The sequence below is a fragment of the Chiloscyllium punctatum genome, chromosome 26 (assembly GCF_047496795.1).
Source record: "Chiloscyllium punctatum isolate Juve2018m chromosome 26, sChiPun1.3, whole genome shotgun sequence".
NCBI classification, from domain to species: domain Eukaryota; kingdom Metazoa; phylum Chordata; class Chondrichthyes; order Orectolobiformes; family Hemiscylliidae; genus Chiloscyllium; species Chiloscyllium punctatum.
Window position 1 is genome coordinate 68,588,253 of NC_092764.1, and position 22,627 is coordinate 68,610,879.

The 22,627-nt window shown below is 44.4% G+C and overlaps 1 protein-coding gene across 3 annotated transcripts in view; it reads right to left on the reverse strand.

The window, feature by feature from the left end:
• The window catches only part of necab2 (N-terminal EF-hand calcium binding protein 2), a 279,429-nt gene that overhangs the window by 59,913 nt on the left and 196,889 nt on the right, over positions 1-22,627 (reverse strand). For all 3 annotated transcript variants that reach the window (XM_072547576.1, XM_072547575.1, XM_072547577.1), the window contains one exon: positions 4,697-4,833. In XM_072547576.1, the coding sequence (XP_072403677.1) occupies positions 4,697-4,833 (137 nt within the window). The remainder of the gene's footprint in view (positions 1-4,696; positions 4,834-22,627) is intronic.

The window sequence follows — 22,627 nt, forward strand, 5'->3', positions numbered from 1 at the left end:
TGACAGCTCCTTTAAACTGCTAACACCCAAAATGGATTGATCCTCTTTGTAGGCTCCTTCTTGCTCTGACCTCTCGCCAACGTTGTAATGGCTGCAGATGACAGCAACTCCCGGTAACTCAATCAAGAGACCTGAAGTTTATAGGCGAGCAGTGTTATGCTGATCGCTTGTGATCAAGTGCTTCACAACAGGGAACGAATGATGTTGTGGTATTATCGCTAGATCGGTAACCCAGTGATCCATACCGTCTGGGGATCTGAGTTTGAATATCCCCATAGGAGATGGTGGAATCTGCATTCATTCACAAAAGAATCTGGAATTGTCAATTGTTGTAAAAACTCAGCTGAGTCACTAAAACCCTTTAGGGAAGGAAATCTGTCATCTTTACCTGGTCTGGCCTACATGCAAGCCATTTTCTGTTTTAAAATTCATTCATGGGATGTGGGCAAGCCAGCATTCATTGCCCATCCCAGAGGGCAGTTGCCAGTTAACCACATTACTGTGGGTCTGGAGACACATGTAGGCCAGACCATGTAAGGATGGCAACTTTCCTCCAATTAGTGAATTAGATGGGTTTTACCTGACAATGATTTCACAGTCACCGTTGCACTCTTAATTCTAGATTATTATTGAATTCAAATTCCACCATCCACCTGAGTGGGATTTGAACCTAGATCCCCAATTGTTATCTGGTCTCTGGATTAGTATTCAAGCAACAACACCACTAGGTCATCATCAGGCCCACAGCAAGCCAGCCAACTCTTAACTGCCTTCCGAAATGGCTAAGCAAGTCACTCATTTCAAGGGCAATTAGAGATGGCCAACGATTGCTCAATTTAAATGCTCAATGAAGGAATAAAAAAAAAACAGATTCTGATCCCACCCTCTCTTATTTCTGAGTTTAACTGGGTTTTCGAGTTCCCTGGCCCACCTGAGTAGTAAATAACAGACCAGGCTCTGTCCTGGTCCATTGTTTTGTCCGAACAATTCTCGGTGTTGCCCCTGAATCTACACAGGGACATCTGAAACACCCAACTAAAGTGGTCAGCTTTAAAGCACTGAACCTTTGAGGGGATACAGGCCAGTCAGGCTCCAAGTCTGCAGAAGACTTTCTAAAACCTTTCTGTCTCAGACAGATCAAAGGGCAGGATCATGAATCCCCACTGCATGGCCAGGCCAAGGGAAGGAATTAATAATCTATCATCGCAGCCATTCAGCTTCCTGATAAGTCAAGAGTGAAAACTTACTTTGAGCATCAGGCTGTTGCTAAGCAACAAACTCCCTACCCCCACCTTCCAGAATTCGAGGAATTATTCTGAAGATTGCCTTTACACCACAGTTTGTCATTCCAGACTCACACTCTTTGTATATTACTAGTTTATTGTTCAGCATTACTTTGAGCATCAGGAGGAACCAAAAATACCTCAGAAAACAGAATCACTTATCAAGCACTGGAATCTTTGGAGTGAGAGGAGGCCGTTCAGCCCCTCAGACCTATTCATTTCGATCGCAGCAGGGGTTTGTATCTCTATCCCATTTCTGCTCCATATCTCTTGACACACCCAACCTGACAGATATCAATCAGACTCAGGGCCTGGAGTACAACACAGTGGCCAAGTTGGAAAGAATGGGAGAGCGTAAGTTTCCTCCAGGTGCTCCGGTTTCCTCCCATAATCCAAAAATGTGCAGGTTAGGTGAATTAGTCAGGCTAAATTGCCCACAGTGTTCAGGGATGGGTAGGTTAGGTGCATTAGTCAGGGGTAAATGCAAAGTAATAGGGTAGGGGAATCAGTCTGGGTGGGTTACTCATCAGAGGGTCGGTGTGGACCTGTTGAGCTGAATGGCCTGTTTCCACACTGTAGGGATTCTATGATTCTATGATATTGAAATAAAAGGAAACTTATTAGTCGAGAATGAGGCAATTCAGCCCCGAGAGCCTGCTCTGCCATTTACTATGATTATGACAAACCTTATCATGATCACAACTCCATTTTCCTAACTGTTCTCCACATCCTTTTAACTCACTATTAATTTGAAATCTGGCTATCTCCTTCCTAAAATTACTCAAGGCCCTGTTCTAGGGCAGTGGATTCCACAGACTCATGACCCTTTGATAAAAGCAATTCCTCCTAAAAAGGGTAGCAGGGATAATCCAGGAAATTACAGGCCTGTGAGCCTCATGTCAGTGGTAGGGAAACTATTGGAAAAGATTTTCAGGGACAAGATCTATACACATTTAAAACAAATGGACTTATTAGCATGGGTTTGTGCAGGGGAGGTCTTGCCTCACTAACTTGATCGAGTTTTCTGAGGAGGTGACAAAGATGATTGATGAGGGAAAGCAGCTCCCTACATGGACTTCAGTAAAGCCTTTGATAAGGTTCTTCACGCAGACTGATACAAAAGGTGAAGTCCCATGGTATCAGGGGTGAACTGGCAAGATAGATACAGAACTGGCTTAGTCATAGGAGACAGAGGGTAATAGTGAATTTATGCTTTTCAGAATGGAAGGTTATGACTAGTGGTGATCCACAGGGATCAGTGCTGGACCCTCTGCTGGTCTACATCAATGAGTTGGAGGGAAACATAGCTGGTTTAATTAATAAGTTTGCGGATGATATGAAGATTTGTGGAGTTGCGGATAGTGAAGAGGATTGCCAGAGGATGTGGCAGGATATAGATCAGTTGGAAGCATGGGCAGAAATATGGCAGATGGTGTTTAATCCAGACAGATGTGAGGTGATGCATTTTGGAAGGACAAGTACGGGGGAAATTATAGCGAATGGTAGAACCCTTAGGGAGTACTGATATGCAGAGGTATCTGGGTGTGTAGGTACACAGATCAACGCAGGTAGATAAGGTAGTAAAAAAGGCTTATTGCATGCTTGCCTTCATTGGAAGGGACATTGACTACAGGTATAGACAAGTTATGTTGTAGCTTTGTAGAACTTTGTTAAAAATCACACAACACCAAGTTATAGTCCAACAAGTTTAATTGGAAGCACCAGCTTTCAGAACACCGCTCCTTCATCAGGTGGTTGTAGAGTACACAATTGTAAGACACAGAATTGTAAGATACAGAATTATGTACTTCCCAACCACCTGATGAAGGAGAGTCACTCCGAAAGCTAGTGTGCTTCCAATTAAACTTGTTGGATATAATCTGGTGTTGTGTGATTTTTAAGTTTGTACACCCCAGTCCAACACCGGCATCTCCAAATCAATTATAGAACTTCAGTTAGGCCATACTTGGAACATTGCGTACAGTGGTGGTCCACTATCAGAAGCATGTAGATGCTTTGGAGAGGGTACAGAGAAAGTTTACCAGGATGTTGCCTGGTATGGGGGGCGGGGTGGGGGGGGGGAGGTTTAACAATGAAGAAAGGTTGGATAGACTGATCTTGTTTTCATTGCAATACAAAAGGTTGAGGGGTCACCTGATAGAAGTTTATAGCTTGTGAATAGCATGGATAAAGTGGAAAGTATGAGGCTTTTTCCCAGGTGGAGTGGTCAATTACAGGTTCAAGGTGGGGTGGTGGTTGTACTTTAAAGAGATATGCAACCTTAAAGAGAAATTTTTCACACAAGGAGTGATGAATACCCGGAACGCACTGCTAGAAGAGGTGCTGGAATCAGACACAATGGCAGCATTCAGGAAATACCTGGACGAACACATGAGTAGGGAGGGAAGGGAGGGAAGAGAGGAATATGGATCCTGCAAGTGAAGACAGTTTTAGTATGAAAGAGCAAAATGTATTGGCACAGGCTTGAAGGGCCGAAGGGCCTCTTCCTGTGCTGTATTGTTATTTGTTCTTTGTTGTTCCTCATTTCTGTTTTAAATCTGCCATCCTTTATCCCAAAACTGTAATCTTTCATTCTCCGTTGTCTACATGAGCAAACATCCAGTCTATGTCTACCTTGTTAATCCATATTAGCATCTTATAAACCTCAGATCTCCTCTCATTCTTCTCAATGACAGAGCCTACAGGCCTAAACTGCTCATCTCTGGACTCAATCTAGTGAACTTGCTCTGAACAGTCTCCAGTGCAACTACATCCTTTCTCAAGGAAGGGGACCCAAATTGTACGCAATACGCCAGGTCTCACTAATGTCTAGCATAATGGCAGCAACACTTCCCTACTTTTATACTCTATGCCTTTCAGAATAAATACTATTTGCCTTCCCTATTTTTGGCTCAACCCTGAGGGCTGAAGGGCCTGTTCTGCGCTGTTTTGTTCTATGTCCCCTGTCACCTGTTTCCCTGAATACTGGTTTCCTGTGATACATGTACAAGGCCAACCATAATAAGTTGGCCTTCAAATCCCCCAAACAAAGTGGAATGGGAGAGGCATTAAGATAAAAGAACTGTGATTAGCTGTCTTTGGGGAATGAAGCCGAGGGGATTTCATGGCTAAATGTTCATCATATCATAAAGAAAATATTGCAGGAATGAACACAACAATTCATTCTTACAGAGCCGGGCGATACAAGATAGTTTAAAATATCCTGCAATTATTTACAGCACCTGGAGCCACCAATCTAATCAGCCTTCATTTTGCCCTGTAATTCTGATCAGGCAGCAAGGACACCTACCAAAAGCAAGAGGACCCCCATCTTCCCGTGGGCATGCTGGGACTCATTGATGACAAACTTTGCTTAGATAAGAAGATTAATAATAAATCAGAGAGCCACGTACCCTGTCTGAGTGGTCTGGTCATCTATCGCATCAACTGCACTTTCCACAGAGGTTAGCAGGGACTGAATTTGGCTGGATGTCTCTTTCAACAGGAACCTGGTCACAAACTGGTCCAGCTTTGTCCCACTTTCATATACCTGGGGAGCAAAAGGTTACGGGCAATCAAGACTCTTTAAAAGCAGACTGAAAGTGAAAAGAAAAACAATGAAAATCAGGATTGCTTTCATATTTGTTTGCAATTTTTGTTCATTCATTGTCTATTAGGTAATTATCAAATTTCATTGGAAGTGACATGAGTTGAGCTTATCGAATGCCTTCTAAAAATTCCATAATTCTACTGGTTAGCCTTTATGCACTAATTTATTAAACTTCCGTTAAAGAATTCCAGTGGATTAGTGAGATGGGACCCTAAAATGAATGAAATATTATTACTGCTGAAGAAAGTATTCATGTTTTCAAGACTGTCCAAATACTAATCAAGTTATTCATTAGTTTTCATGCTGGGAGTTTGATTGGAAAGGACAGTAATTACAGAATGAGCATCTTTCTCTTTGCTGAATATCTTTTTCAGCATCATTCATTCACACTATTTCTGAAACAGGGAGGTGCAGCTAAAACCTGATGACCTGATCTTTCTTTGCTCTGTTTCCTTACCACTCCTCTGAGTGCACATTGTCCATAAGACCCATCCCACCCTCCCTCAGCTCTATCATCACGCGGACACCCAAATTCTCTTCCAGCTTCCCAAGGTACTGCTAACAGTTCTCTTTCATCAGGTAGTGTGCCCCATCTACTCAAAAGCTGCTGTCATTACCTGCTCCTCAATGCCCCTCCTTGAACCTTATATGACAGCATGGTGGCTCAGTGGTTAACCCTGCTGCCTCACAGTGCTGGTTTCAATTCCAGCCTCGGGCAATTGTGTGTGTGGTGTTTGCACATTTTCCCTGTGTCTGCGTTGGTTTCCTCTGGGTAATCCAGTTCCCTCCCACAGTCCAAAGATTTGCAGGTCAGGTGGATTGACATTGCAAAATGTCTATAGTGTCCAGGGATGTGCAGGCTAGGTGGGTTAGTCATGGGGAATAAAGGGATAGGGTAGAGAGTTGGGTCTGGGTGGGCTGCCCTTTAGAGGGTCAGTGTGGACTCGAGGGCTGAATGGCCTGTTTTCATACTGTAGAGATTCTATGATTATATTTGTGTAAACTCTCGTCCCACCTTGAGGTACTTAGTCACTCCTAAATCCTCCCCAATACTAGAACCACAAGTTTGAATGTTTCCAATCAGGATTGTATTCCTATTACAACACTTATTAAAGTTACAAATTACATCCTGTAAGATTGTAGCCTAATCTATCTTGCTTTTTGTCCTTCTTGCCAAGTTCATAAAATAGGATTTTAAGATGTAGGAGCAGACGTAGACCATTCAGCCCATTGAGTGTATTCCTCCATTCAATGGGTTCATGGTTAATCTGATAATCCTCAACTCCACTTTCCTACCTTTTTCCCATAGCCCTTGAATCCCTTACTGATTAAAAGTCTGTCTCAATCTTGAATATACTTAATGATCCAGCCTCAACAGGGAAGAATTCTACAGATTCACTACCCCTGAGAGAAGAAATTCCTCAATTTGTCCTCAATGTGCAAGCTCTCATTCTAAGATGATGCCCTCTGGTCCAAGACTCTCCCACAATGGGAAATAACCTTTGTGCATCTATCCTGTCAAGTCCCCTATGAATCTCATATATTTCAATAATGATGCTCTTCATCCTTTTATATTCCAATGAGTACAGGCCAAATATACTCAGCCTCTCCTTATAAGACTGTCCCTCCAAACCTCGTGAAACTTTTCTGGACTGCTTCCAATGGCAGTATGTCTTTCCTTAGATAAGGGGGCCACAACTGTTCAAAGCATTCCAGCTGCCACCTTTGAAACAGGCTTGAATGCTTCCAATCAGGATTTTATTCGTATTATTTTATTCCACCCTCTTCCAAAGCCTGTCAACTGCTGTCCATCTGAGTGGGACTATTATCAAACAATTCCATTTTTACCCAGCTTATCAAAGCCAGAGTAACACATCGAGTTATACCCCATCTACCACCCCCTGAGAAAAAGAACCGGAAATGATATCACCATGGGAAATGGTGGCATCACAGGAAATGACATCACCAATCCAAAGAAACCCAAACATATGAATAGAAATCAGGAATTATCAATAGTGGTTTGCCTGGAGGCCCACTGAAGATGTTATCTAGTAGGGTGACGAAACATCTGGAAATGAACCTTCCAGCTCAGTGAGCAAACCTATATCCAGAACCTCAACCTGAGCTACAAATCTTCTCAAAACTCGCTATCACTTGCAAAGGCTTCTCTTCCTGGTTTTGCATGTTGCTGCTTAATGGCATTACTGGAAAATGAAGTATAATTTTCCACTTTGAGGACACCCAGTTCTAACTTCCCACCACCCCTATCCACTCTTCCTCTGACTCGGATTTGCTGCACTGCTTAACCAAACAGAAGTCTCTTTCAATTAAAAATGAGAAAGATCAAAGCCATTGTCTTCAGTTTTTGCCACCAATTGCCTTTTCTAGCGAACTATGACGTTTATCTCCTTCACATGAGTCTGAAGCAGTCTACCAGTCTGTTTACTGGTAATAAATTCCAGTTGGAGAGGCTGGAATCCAGATACATACAGGTTTTACCTTGTGGTGAGAGTTCATTGACTTTCTCAGCTTTTACCTTTCATTCCACACTCAGTGTTGCAGGTGCTCCCCTATACTCAGACAATTATCATCACCGTTTGTTTCTTCTTAGCCTTAAATAAAGACCTTAACAAACGTAACAATTTGATGACACAGAGATTAACATGAGCAACTTCATTATGCTGTTTGCCTGAGTTTGGTTAGTATCTACATATTCAGCAGGAATATCTTCTTTCATGCTCATAATATCAAGAGTCTTTATCTAACTTTGATCTACAGCTAAAGCCCTGATTCACTACCTTTGTTACCACTCAGGTCAACTCTTCCAGGCCACTGTCCACAAACCTGAACAGGTCTAAAACTTTAATACCTACATTTTAGGTTGTACCACATGTCACTGATCCATACCTACCTTGCACTCCAGGCTAATGACCCCACAATGTTAACAAGTCCCATTCTCGTTTTGAAATCTTTCCATGGATTCATTCTTCTGACCTCTGTAACCAGCTCCACCCTGCAGCCCTCTCAGACCTCTACATTGCTGCAATTCTGGGCTTCTGTCTAACTCTGATATTGATCACCCCACCATTGGTCACCAGACCTTGAAAGGCCTGTGGCATAAGTAGTGGAAGCCTCCCCCAAATCTCTTCTTCTTTGTCTTGTTTCCTCTCTCTTCCTTTCTTAAAATACATCTTAAAGCTTACAATTATGACCAAGATTTTTGTCCTCCTCATTTCAACTTCTTTGGATATCTGTCTGGAGTTATTTTTAAATGGAGAGGGTGCTTGGAATTCCAAACCGATACAATTGAATAGTGACATAGACTATTTTATTCTTACATGTGATGTGAATGACTTGCTAAGCAATTTCAGATGGTAGTTAATAGTCAACCACATTGCTGTAGGTCTGGAGTCACATTAGACCAGACCAGGTGACATCATTAGATTTCCTTCCCTCGAGAACATTAGTGAGCCAGATGGGATTTTACAACAATCAATAATAGGTGATGGTTGCCATTAGATTAGCAATTTTCTTCAGATTACAGATTGTTTTTATTGGACTCAAATTTCACTATCTGCTATGATGAGAGTTGAACCCAAGTCCTCAGGATGTAAGGGCATTTGGGCGGCATGGTAGCTCAAAGGTTAGCACTACTGCTTCACAATGCCAGGGACCTCGGTTCCATTCCATCCTCAGGTGACTGTGAGGAATTTGCACACTCTCCCTGTGTCTGCTCTGGGTGCTCTGGTTTCCTCCCATAATCTAAAGATGTACATGTGAGGTGGATTGGCCATGCTAAAATGTCCAGAAATAGATTAGGTGGATTAACCATAAGAAATGGAAAGTTTCAGGGATAGGGTAGTAGGATGCTCTTCGGGGGGGGGGGGGGTAGTGAGGCAGTCTCAATGGGCTGAATGGCTTGCGTCAACGCTGTAGGGATTTTATGATTAGTCCAGGATTTGGTACAGGTTGTTCAGCACAAGATGGCTACAACGCGATTGATGAATTGTGGGCATTACTTGGATAACACAGTCTTTCCACTGAAAGGGTATAGTGATCTTCTATTTGTGATCTTGCACGATGTGATTTTTTTTAGATTAGGATTAGGATTACGTTACAGCGTGGAAACAGGCCCTTCGGTCCACACCGACCCACCGAAGTGCAATCCACCCATGCCCCTACATTTACCCCTTACCTAACACTACGGGCAATTTAGCATGGCCAATTCACCTGACCTGCACATCTTTGGACTGTGGGAGGAAACCGGAGTACCCGGAGGAAACCCACGCAGACACGGGGAGAACGTGCAAACTCCACACAGTCAGTCGCCTGAGGCGGGAATTGAACCCGGGTCTCAGGCGCTGTGAGGCAGCAGTGCTAACCACTGTGCCACCCACTATAGCACTATATTTTCTATAGCAGATTACCTATAGCGCGAGGTTACAGAGGAACATAACTATCATGTTACAGCAGAATGATCTGTATTACCATACAGTCACATTACCTGGATGGAACAGGAAGTTAACTTTTCATTGGAATAACAGTGAATAAAGTATAACATGTCATAACATTGGTATTACAAGAAACATAATTGGTTTAATTATAATAGGGGAGGATTTAATCCTTTGGGATATTGTTATGCCATTGAGATAAAGTCTGTGTTCATTTATATTTACACCAGTGGATATGTTTATGCTGATCTCTGCATGGGGCAAGCTAACAAGAGCGGTCATTTTGGATTCTGCCAGAATTTGTTCTGGGTTCTCAGTGGATTTCAGATTCCACTCAGCTCCACTCAGCATAATGTTCCAATTCGTGCAAAACCATTACCTTGGTGGCTCAGTAAACAAAACTCAGTTTGATAGCTTCATTGCTGATTATTACATGGCTAATTAACACATCAGAAATAAGCACAGCAGGGGATTTCCTTTACTTAACACTTCCAGCAGGATGGAAAAACATTGGGGAGTCTGGGACACCATCACGGGAAATCATCTGGATATAAATGTATGAGTGAATCAAAAAAGCCAGCATTTATTGCCCATCCCTCATTGTGCATTAACTGAATGGAGAGGACAATGAAGAATCAGCCACATCGCCATGGATCCAGAGTGATACATTGGCCTAGATTGGGTAAGGATGGCAAATTTCCTTTCCTAAAGGACAATGAATGAACCAGGTAAGTTCTTACAACAAACAAGGATAATTTCACAGTCACCATTACAGAGGATTAGCTTTCAATTCTAGATTCACTAAATTGAAATTAAATGTAGTGTGATTTGAAGCCACATCCTGAGAGCATTAGCCTGGGCCTCTGGATTGTTTGAGACATGATCATGAGTCCACTATGAGAGAGGTGATGTGAAAATGACATGGAAAGAGAGGAAAAAGGGAAGGAAGGGATGAAGGATTGTAACTGTACATATCTTCTACAACATCAAGACATCCCAGAGCTAATCATGAAATACAGCCACTGTGTTAGTTCAGGAAACAAAGCAGCCAATCGCCATACAATGATCTCCAACAAGCAAATACAGTGAACAAGCATATTGTTGATTTTTCACTGATTACAGTAACACTGGAGAAGAGTTCTCTGCCCTTCTTTGAACTTAGCTATGCAATATTTCATGCCCACCTGAGAAAGCAGACAAGGCCACTTAGAATCATAGAATCCCCACAGTCCACACCAACCCTCCGAAGAGTAAACTATCCAGATCCATTCCCCTACCCTATTTACCCCTGACTAATGCACCTAACCTACACATCCCTGAAGACTATAGGCAATTTAGCATGGCCAATTCACCTGACTTGCACATCTTTGGATTGTGGGAGGAAACCCATGCAGACACGGGGAAAATGTGCAAACTCCACACAGTCGCCCAATGCTGGAATCGAACCCAGGTCCCTCGTGCTGTGAGGCAGCAGTGCTAACTACTGAGCCACTGTTTCTTGCCATCTCACAGTGTAGCCTTCCCTTGATGCTACTTTGGAGGGTCAGCCTGGATTATATGCTCATGTAGCCATAGCATGTCTTGATTAGACAATAGAGTGAGACAGATAAACACCACAAAAGAGGGCCCTTCTGATGTGAGAAGTGGACAAGAAGAAAAGCTTGAAGTTTACAATCATTCAGTCCTGGGATGGCAGGTCTGACACATGAGGAGAAAGTGAGGACTGCAGATGCAGGAGATCAGAGTCAAAAAGTGTGGTGCTGAAAAAGCACAGCCAGTCAGGCAGCATCCGAGGAGCAGGGGAGTCGACGGTGTGACCATAAGCATTCCTGATGAAGAGCTTATGCTCGAAATGTCGACTCTCCTGTTCCTCAGATGCTGCCTGACTGGCTGTGCTTTGCCAGCACCACACTTTTTGAGGCCTGACCCATGAGGAGAGGTTGAATCAGTTATAGAGACATAGAGTCATAAAGTCCTACAGCACAGAGACAGACCCTTTGGCCTAATCCGCTCCATGCCCACCAAGAAGTCCATCAATGCTAACCCCATTTCCCTGCACTTGGCCCAAACCCTTCTAAACATTTCCTGTCCATGTATTTGTCCGAATGCCTTTTAAATGTTGTTCATGTACACGCTTCAACCATGTCCGCTGGCAGCTCATTCCATTTGCGAACCACCCTCTGCGTAAAACAGTTGCCCATCAGGTTCCCTTTTATGCTTTCCCCATTAACCTTGAATTGAAGCGCTCTAGTTCTTGATTCCCAAACCCTGGGAAAAAGACTGAGTGCATTCACCCTATCCATGCCTCTCATGATCTTGTACACTTCTCTAAGATCTCCCTCAATCTTGGCTTGTCCAACCTCTCCCTATAACTCAGGCCGTTTAGTGCTGGCAACATCCTTGTAATTTCCTTCTGCACTCTCTCCAATTGAATAACATCCTTCCTATAACAAAGTGACCAAAACTGAACACAATACTCCAAGTGCAGCCTCATCAAGGTCCTGCACAATTGCAACATGACTTCCCAAGTTCAATACTCAATGCCCTGACTGATGAAGGCCTGTGTACCAAAAGCCTTCTTCATTGCCCGTCTATCTGTGACTCCAATTTCAGAGAACTATGCACCTGAACCCCAAGGTTCCTTTGTTCCTCTACACTCCTTAAGGTGCTACCATTCACCAAGAAACTCCTATCTTGATTTGATTAGATTCTCTACAGTGTGGAAACAGGCCATTTGGCTCAACAAGTCCACACCGACCGTCCAAAGAGTAACCCACCCAGACCCCATTCCCCTACCCTATATTAACCCCTGACTAATGCACCCTAACTCTATGGGCAAATTCACATAACCTGCACATCTTCGGATTGTAGGGGGAAACCAGAGCACTGGAGGAAACCCACGCAGACACGGGGAGAATGTGCAAACTCCACACAAACAGTTGCCCGAGACGGGAATTGAATTTGGGTCCCTGGCGCTGTGATGCTGCAGTGCTAACCACTGAGCCACCATTTCCAAAATGCAAGACCTCACACTTATCTATATTAAACTCCATTTGCCATTTCCCAGCCCACTTCCCCAGCTGATCAAGGTCCTGCTGCAATTTCTGATATCCTTCCTCACTGTTCACCATACTTTGTATTTTAGCATCATCAGCAAACTTACTAATTAAACCTTGTACATTCTCATCCAAATCATTGATATCGATAACAAACAGCAATGGGCCCAGCACCGACCCCTGAGGCACTCCACTAGTCACAGACCTCCAGTCTGACAGGTATCCTTCCACTATTACCCTCTACTTCTGACCATCAAACCAATTGTGTATCCAATTTTCCAGCTCCCCCTGGATTCCATACAATCTAATCTTCAAGCACCTACCATATGGAGCCTTATCAAAGGCCTTACTGAAATCCATAAAGATTTTAGTGCTGCCATGTCAACCTTCCGAGTCACTTCATCAACAAACTCGAACAAATTTGTGAGGCATGATCTTCCATGCAGAAAGCCATCCTGACTATTCCTAATCAAATGCTGTCTTTCCAAATACCTTACCTCTCAGAATCTTTTCAAGTATTTCATAGAATAGAATCCTCACAGTGTGGAAAGAGACCCTTTGGCCCAACAAGTCCACACTGACCCTCCAAGGAGTAACCCACCTAGACACATTCCCCTACCCTACATTTATCCCCGACTAATTCACCTAACCTTCACATCCCTGAACACGATGGACAATTTTAGCATTGGCAATTCACCTAACCTGCACATCTTTGGACTGTGGGAGGAAGCCGGAGCACCCAGAGGAAACCCACGCAGACACGGGGACAATGTGCAGACTCCACACAGACAGTTGCCCGAGGTTGGGATCGATCCCGGGTCCCTGTTGCTGTAAGACAGCAGTGCTAACCACTGAGCCACCGTGCTGCCCCTGTGTATCTACCACAGATGTTAGGCTTAATGATCTATAGTTCCCAGACTGTTCTTTGCAGCCCCTCTTGAATCAGTGCACAACATAAGGGTTAGGTTTATTTTCGCTGGACTTCAGAAGAATGAGGGGTGATCTCATAGAAAATTCTAACAGGACTAGACAGGGTAAACACAGGAAGATGACCAGGGAGCTGAGAACCAGAGGTCACACTCTAAGGATAATAGAGTGAAGCTATTAGGACTGAGATGGGGAGAAATATCCTCACCCAGAGAGTGGTGAGCCCTTGGAATTCTCTACTACAGAAAATGAGCCAAAACATTGTATGAATTCAAGGGGTTGCATATAGCACTTGGGGCTAAAGGGATCAAAGGATATGGAGTAAAAGCAGTAACTGGGGACTGGGTTGGATGACCATGATCAGAATAAATGGGAAGTAGGCTGTAAGAGCTGCAAGGCATCCTCCTGCTCCTATTTTCCATGCTTGACTTTTATTTGCTTTATAAATCTCATAGAGGAGCTCCGTCACTGCATTTCAGCACATTCTGTCAATCCTGAGGGACTGACAACCTGAGCAAACATTCACCCCTCAACCAACCACCCACTCCTGTCCAATGGGAAAGGTAAGGAGGAATATGGGCCGGAGCAGGCAGGTGGGACTAGTTTAGTTTGGGATTCTGTTTGGCATGGACTGGTTGGACCGAAAAGCCCGTTTTCATGCTGTATGGCTCTATGACCCCACTCCCTCACCCTCCCACATTGTGAAGAAGGAGACCCCTTGGTCTTCCTCATGCCATCTCCAAAGATATAAAGCAGTTGGTAATCAGAACGTTGAGGAGAAAGTGAGGACTGCAGATGCTGGAGATCAGAGCTGAAAATGTGTTGCTGGAAAAGCGCAGCAGGTCAGGCAGCATCCAAGGAGCAGGAGAATCGACGTTTCGGGCATGAGCCCTTCTTCAGTCCAACTCGTCCATGCCAACCAGATATCCGAAATTAATCTAGTCCCATTTGCCAGCACTTGGCCCATATCCCTCTTAAACCCTTACATACTCATCCAGACACCTTTTAAATGTTAAAACTCGCACAACACCAGGCTATCATCCAACAGGTTTATTTGGAAGCACTAGCTTTCGGAACACTGCTGCTTCATCAGGTAGCTGTGGAGTAGGACCATAAGACACAGAATTTATAGCAAAAGATTACAGTGTCATTTTTTTATTTGTTAAGAAGGCATACAGTGTGTTAGCGTTTATTTGTAGAGGGATTGAGTTTCAGAGCCATGAGGTCATATTGCAGCTGTACAAAACTCTGGTGTGGCTGCACTTAGAGTATTGCATGTAGTTCTGGTCACCGCATTATAGGAAGGAAGTGGAAGCTTTGGAAAGGGTTCAGAGGAGATTTACTGGGATGTTGCCTGGTATGGAGGGAAGGTCTTATGAGGAAAGCCTGAGGGACTTGAGGCTGTTTTCGTTAGAGAGAAGACTTAATTGAGACATATAAGATAATCAGAGGGTTAGACAGGGTGGAAAGCGAGAGCCTTTTTCTTCGGATAGTGATGGTTAACACGAGAGGACATAGCTTTAAAGCGAGGTGATAATTATAGGACAGATATCCAAGGCAGTTTCTTTACTCAAAGAGTAGTAGGGGCATGGAATGGCTTGCCTGCAACAGGAGTAGATTCGCCAACTTTAAGGGCATTTAAATGGTCATTGGATAAACATATGGATGAAAATGGAATAGGGTAGGTTAGATGGGCTTCAGATTGGTTTCACAGCTCGGTGCAACATTGAGGGCTGAAGGGCCTGTCCTGCACTGTAATGTTCCATGCTCTGTGTCGTGCAACTGAAATGATATTTTGAACAAACCTAGATTGCTGTTAAGTCTTTCATCTTTTAGAATGGGTTGCAGGTTTTGGTTCATTAAAATGTAAATCCCAGAACTTCTTTTAAGTCACATTCTCGAGATAACAAGGTTTTATAAAAATAGATGACATTTCAGCTCGTGTATGTGTGTATGAGAGAGAGCGTGTGACACTATGACCGTTTGCTACGAATTCTATGTCTGATGGTCCTGCTCCACAACCACCTGATGAAGAAGCAACGCTCTGTAAGTGAGTACTTCCAAACAAACCTGTTGGACTGTAACCTAGAGGAGTGGTATGCTTTTTAACATTGTCCACCCCAGTCCAACACACCAGCTCCTCCACATCATAGCTTTTAAATGTTATAATTGTATCAGCCCCCACCACTTCCTCTGGCAGCTTATTCCATGCACGTATCACCTTCTCCGTTAGCAAGCTGCCCCTTAGGTCCTTTTTAAATCTTTCCCCTCTCACTCTAAACCTATGCCCTTTAGTTCTGACTCCCCCACCCTGGGGAAAAGACATTGCCTATTGTCACAGAGCTGAGCTGTGCCAGGAATGCATCACGGCACGTCCAAAACAAGTAATGGAGCCAAACTCTCTCACCAAATTCAACTGTGCCTGATTTCCTCATTGTTTCTCGGGTCTCCCTCATCCGTAATCGATTGTGACCATGAGCCACCCTACTCTACCAGGCCCCACATTGTGCTGAAACCTTGGGCAAGTTTACTTTGTATGGAGTGAGTGGTTGCTAACTTCAAACATTTCTCCTTGTCCACTCCTCACATCAGTACCAGGCACCCTATGGAGTGTTTTAAAATGAGAAACTCTCTGGCCTGCCTCAGTCATGGTTGTGCTTTCTTTCTCCTTCTGCTTATTATAGACAGCAACACTGGAGTCCACAGGAACAAAGAAATTCATTGACCAAAGACTTGAGACGTTACCAAGTTGGATGACTTGCATAACGAATATACAAAATAATTTTGAGGTGACAGTTTTCTCACCACAGATGAAATGTGTGAATCAAATGATATAAATGCGTCAGTTCCCCAGTGACAGAGTCTCAGAGTCATAAAGCATGGACCAGACATTCTAAGCTGCCTAGTCCCATTTGCCAACATTTGACACATATCTCTTTAAACCCACCCTCTTCGTATACCCATCCAGAGGCCTTGTAATTGTACCTGCCTCCACCACTCCTCTGGCAGCTCCTTCCACACACACACACACACATACACACACCACTTTCTGCTTGAAAACGTTACCCCTCACATGCTTTTTAAATCTTTCCTCTCTCACTTTAAACCTATGCCCTCTAGTTTGTGACTCCCCCACTTGAGGAAAAAAGCCCATGACTATTTACCCTATCCATGCCTCTCATAATTTTATAAATCTCCGTAAGGTCATCCCTCAGCCTCCGATACTCCAGGGACTCTGACACTCCAGCTTATTCAGCCTCTCCCAAGAGCTCAAACCCTCCAGTCCCAGCAACATCCTTGTAAGTCTTTGCTGCACCCTCTCAACATCTTTCCTGTAGATGGGAGACGGGAATTGTGTGCAGTATTCTAAAAGTGGCCTCAGCAATGGCCTGCATAGCAGTAACTCCTACAGAAATTTATACGTAAGTGAGGTAAGAAATGACAAAGGAAAGTGACTGGGGGGAGTCATTTATATGACCCAACAGTTGCACTGAGTATAGGTCATGAGATAAATGGCACCCTGAAAAGAAGTACGGTAATAAAGGTGGGAGATTTTAATTTTCATATATAAAAAATTGGTGGTAAACATGACCACTCCCACTTAGAAGACGTTGTGTATTCATTCGTTCAAGGGATGTGGGCATCGCTAGATCAGCCAGCATTAATTGTACAGCCCTAATTGCCCTTGAGAATGTGGAAATGACCCACTTCCTTGAATCCCTGCAGCCGCTGTAATGTCAGCTGTTAAGGAGGGAATGCCAGGATTTGGACCGAGTGATAGTGAAGGATGGTGAATGGCTTGCTTCGAGATGGTAGAGTTCCCGGGTTTGAAAGATCTTGGCAGAGAAGCTTTGGTAAATTCCTGCAATGAGCATCCTGTAGATATTACACAGTGCTGCTACTGAGCGTCAGTGGTGGAGGGAGTGAATGGTGGAGATGTACCACAGCAGACAATAGGTTCTTTTCCTCAACGTTATGATGCACACATATCATCCTTCCTGGCTATTTCTGTTTTCTCTTGCAAGGGAATTTATGTTTGAAAGAAAAAAGAAATCACTCAGCCATTTAAAATAATTTCTCATCGATCCTCCTCTCATCTGCTCCTGGGCCACATTAATCTTGCAGAAGTAACATTCAGCAGGGGGCGGCTAGTTACTGACAGTCGAATGTGAAGAGCAAAGAGTTGATAAAGTGGCGTCTGCCAGAAGTGATGGTGGTGCCTTCTGCATGTCATGGGATCTCCCCGTTCACTCCCTGCGCCTATTTGCTCCCTTGTCTCTGAGTAAATCCCAGTTGTTCCTGTGAAATTTTGTGCACTCTGAACGGGTTCAGTGATTTCTTGACAAGCGACTTGTTTTCACACACAGCATCTGTGGGTGATGGATGGACTGTGGCTGCTTGTCTGTACTGAGATGCCAGCCAGAAACAAATAACTGAAAGCTGAGCTGACGTTCCCAGTTAATTGTGACAGTTCCCCAGCCCGGCTAATAAACTCTGACAGTACTAAGTGAAGGGAGCAAATTACACAGGAAAGAGAAAGCTTATTTAATGTGGAGTGTCTGAGCCAGCTACAGTTCATGGGACCTGACAGTCTGCCTCATCTGTCAGTCTGACAGAAATGTACACGTTTCCCTTTTTTGGTTTCAATTTGACTCCATATTTTGCCTGAAGGCACTGACTTTAACCGAGTCATAGAGCTGTGTGCCATGGGAACAGGCCCATCAGTCCAACTCGTCCATGCTGATCAGATATCCTAAATTAATCTCGGAGAAAGGGAGGACTGCAGATGCCTGAGATCAGAGTCGAGAGTGTGGTGCTGGAAAAGCACAGCAGGTCAGGCAGCATCTGAGGAACAGGAGAATTGGCGTTTCGGACATGAACCCTTCATCAGTCCTGACGAAGTCCTGACAAAGGGCTTATGCCCGAAACATCGATTCTCCAGTTCCTGGGATGCTGCCTGACCTGCTGTGCTTTTCCAGCACCACACTCTCGACTCTAAATTAATCTCGTCCCATTTGCCAGCATTTGGTCCATTTACCTCTAAACCCTTCCTATTCACATACCCATCCAGAAGCCTTTTGAATATTGTTATTGTACCAGCCTCCACCACTTCCTCTGGCAGCTCATTCCATACATGTACCACCCTCTGCGTGAATCGGTTGCCTCTTCAGTCCATTTTACATCTTTCACCTCTCAGCATAGACTTATCCCTGCTAGTTTTGAATTCCTCTATCCTGGGGAAAAAAAACCTTAGCTATTCACCCTATCCATGCTCCTCATGATTTTACAAACTTCTATAAAGTCACCCCTCAGCCTCCGGCGCTCCGGGGAAAACAGCCCCAGCCAAATCAGTCTCTCCTGATAGCTCAAACCCTCCAACCCCAGCAATATCCTTTTCTGCACCCTTTCAAGTTTAACAATGTCTTTCCTGTAGCAGGGAGACCGGAATTAGCAGCAGTATTTGAAAAGTTGCCTAACCAATGTCCTGTACAGCCACAACATGACATCCGAACCCATATACTCAATGCACTGACCAATAAAGTGTAGCAAACGCCTACTTTATTATCCTGTCAACTGTGACTCCACATTCAAGGAACTACGAACTTGCACGCGAAGGTCTATTTGTTCGGCAGCACCCCTCAGGGCCCTACTATTAACTGTTTAAGTCTTGCCCTGATTTATCCTACCAAAATGCAACACAGATTTGGCTCCAAGTCTATTAGATATCCTCCATCACAAGTCTTCTACTTTACTGAAAAAGGAGCAGGCTGTTGAACTCTGAGGGAGTGGGGGGAGGTGGTGATGGGGGGGTGGGGGGAGTGTCCAGCACAGCTCATTCCTGTTCCTCATTCCCCAGCAGTCTACCAGGTGTGGCTTTCCAGTGGCGGCACGGTGGCACAGTGGTTAGCACTGCTGCCTCACAGCGCCAGAGACCTGGGTTCGATTCCCGCCTCAGGCGACTGACTGTGTGGAGTTTGCACGTTCTCTCCGTGTCTGCGTGGGTTTCCTCCGGGTGCTCCGGTTTCCTCCCACAGTCCAAAGATGTGCAGGTCAGGTGAATTGGCCATGCTAAATTGCCCCTAGTGTTAGGTAAGGGGTAGATATAGGGGTATGGGTGGGTTGCGCTTCGGCGGGTCTGTGTGGACTTGTTGGGCCAAAGGGCCTGTTTCCACACTGTAAGAGAGTGTAAAACAGGAGCTTGTTTAGTTCCTGGTCATGGGATGTTGAGACCACAGGTAGCCCCCACAAACACTGCATTGAAAAGCAGGGCACTGGAAAAGTTGGTGATGTTATTTCCTGTGGAAATTTCCTGTCATATCATCAACCCAAAGAAACCCAAACATATAAATAGAAAGCAGGAATCATGTACACTGCTTCGCCTGAAGCCCACTGAAGATATTACCTAGTAGGGTGATGAAATGCCTGGAAATGAACCTCCCAGCTCATTGAGCGAACCTCGACCTGAACTACAAATCTTCTCAAAACCTGCAAAAACTGACATGAATTCCACTCAACTGAAGTCTCAAATTCTGCAAAATTTCCTGAAATATGCTGTTTCGACTGGACTGTGAAATCAAATTCACCTTCCTTCACATCCTCAGCTGCACTGACAGAGTATAGTGAAATCAAGCATATTATTGATATCCAGTTATGTTTTCAATGGGCTCTGCTTCTCCTGCTGTATGTGTATCTTGTCTTGATGGGTTACCCTTGAAGGACTCCATGTGCTGTGTGTGTAAACAATGTTGTGATTTTGCCTGCCAGTTCGTTTGCAAGTTGTGCACACACAGAAACCAGTTGACTTGCTGTAAAGTCTGCTTTATAACCTACTGTGTGCTTTAACATTTTGAATAAACTAACCCAAAAGGTTAATCAGTCTCTGATGAATAATTGGTTATTAGATTCTTATTGTTAATATGATATGGTGGCAGTGGTAGATTTGATTAACTTCATTTCAAAGAAACAGAAATGAACAACTGCGCAGAAACAGTACTGCATCCTGCTGGTCGATATGGTAATGCACTTCTGTGAAGTACTGTTAAAATGTAATCACTGTTGTAATATAGGACGCAGAGTGCTGACTGGTGTCCCATATATAGCAACATCATCATGAACATATTGTCTGCTTGATGGGGTACATATTACTTTGAAGATCAAAAAGAACTCCTTTACTCTGCTACGAATTAATGCCATGAAATATTCGACATTCTCCTGAGAGGGGAGAGGGGCTCCAACTAACTCTAACTCAAGCAACAGATCAGACTGTGCAGGAGTGGTGTCACTTTAAGACAGGCAGTGAGACTGAGATATCCAGGTCAACTCGACGTTAGCTGGTGGCAGTGGGATTAACCTACTAAGCAGCGCCCATTTACAAAATTCTGAGTAATGAATTAGGTCTAATGAAGTTACATTCTCTTGTTAACGCATTCATCAGAGGCTGAGTAAGATCAAGTGGTAAAGGCTGAACCAATATCACTGCAGGCTCACTGGGATCTGGAAATGTTAAAAAAATGAATCTTTGTTAGCTCAATGATTGTCCCATCAACTCAGCTTTCAGAGTGAAGGCGGCAAGAAAATCTCTCTCAGCAGCAAAGCTGACCCTCCCTCTGAAAAAAAATCTCTCACTCCACACAAACTGACCCTCGTTCTGAATGAAAACCTTACTCCACACAAACTGTCGCTCAGTCTGTGAAAACTGATACTTAGTCCACACAAACTGATCCTGACTCTAAACTGACCCGCACTCCAAACTGACCCTCACTCGCCACACATACTGACCCTCACTCCACACAAACTGACCCTCACTCCAAACTGACCCTCTCTCCACACAACCTGACCCTCAGTCCACAGAAACTGACCCTCACTCCAAACTGACCCTCTCTCCACACAACCTGACCCTCAGTCCACAGAAACTGACCCTCACTCCAAACTGATTCCTTACTCTCCATGTGAAATAACCCTAACTTTACACAAACAGACCCTCACTCCACACAAACAGACCCTCACTCCACACAAACAGACCCTCACTCAGCTGCTCTCCCTCACACCCCACCATCCGGTGGTAGGTTCCCCTGAGGCTGGGCTCCACGATCTGATTCGTATCACTGAAGTGGACTCTAACTGACAAAGCACTTTGACGTCAATCATTGGAGCACATGGAATGAAAACCTGTTTGAGTCAGAAATCCTCCATTGATCCCAGGGTGGTGTGTCCCTTTCCTTCCAGCTCATTACTGCATTGCTTCCTTCGTTGAAGATTGTGATAATTCACTAACGTTAACATGGAGCAGCACAGAAGGCAGCCTGAGAGACGGTGCCTTATCATTAACCCAGAGATTCCTTCATGTGGATGATGGCTGGTTTGCTGCAGATTACAAGCCTCTGATTTACTCATTTTTGATTCATTAGGATGGCTCCGAGGTTCTCCCGCAGCCAATTTTCCAAAGCGAGCAAGAAGCCTAGTCCCATGAAGCACCTACTCCACCAGCCATCAATGGAATCTGAAATGCCAGTCTCTTTCCTGGGCACTGATGCCCACATTCCTGAAGAAGGGCATATGCCCGAAACGTCGATTCTCCTGTTCCTTGGATGCTGCCTGACCTGCTGTGCTTTTCCAGCAACACATTTTCAGCTCTGATGCCCACTTGCCCTGTGCCCAGAGGGATGGGAAGAGGAAGGGAAATCCCTATTTCTGAGACTGAGTGACCACTTCGCTGCTCCCGACGACCAAAAGAAAAGAGCTCAGTAATCAAAATGGTCAGTAAGACCCTTTTATGAAGGGGCTGGGACTTCATTTCCATTTAAAGGCTTCCCAGTCTCTGAGTCCCATACGTAGTGATAAGGGTTAAAGTTACTCAACTAACCACACCTCAATGGAAATGGTCATGTTTGAGCTCCTGTAAAGTCTTGAGGAGTATTCACCATCAAATATTAAGGGAGGCTTCTGGTCAGCTGGTTAGTGCTTGACCCCTGACCCTGCCTCTCTGGTGACAGGTTTACAGAGCTCTGATTATGATCAAAGATGGATCAACTATCAAATGGACAGCACTGAGGTGGGGAGTAACGTTCAAAGATTATCGTGGAAGTCACATCTTTGAAAATCCACACAGGGGGCTCCTGTGTGTGCTCCTGGTCCCAACTGTGGCCCAGGTTGCTGCTTCAGTGACTCAGTCAGTCTGGCTGTTTCCAAATAAACAAGGCACTGTTAGTTCCCGACCTCCACTCCACAACCAACTCACCACTGCTAAAGAGAGGGAGGGAGGTGGGCAGGGGGAGTGAAACCGAGACAACAGAGTCTCAG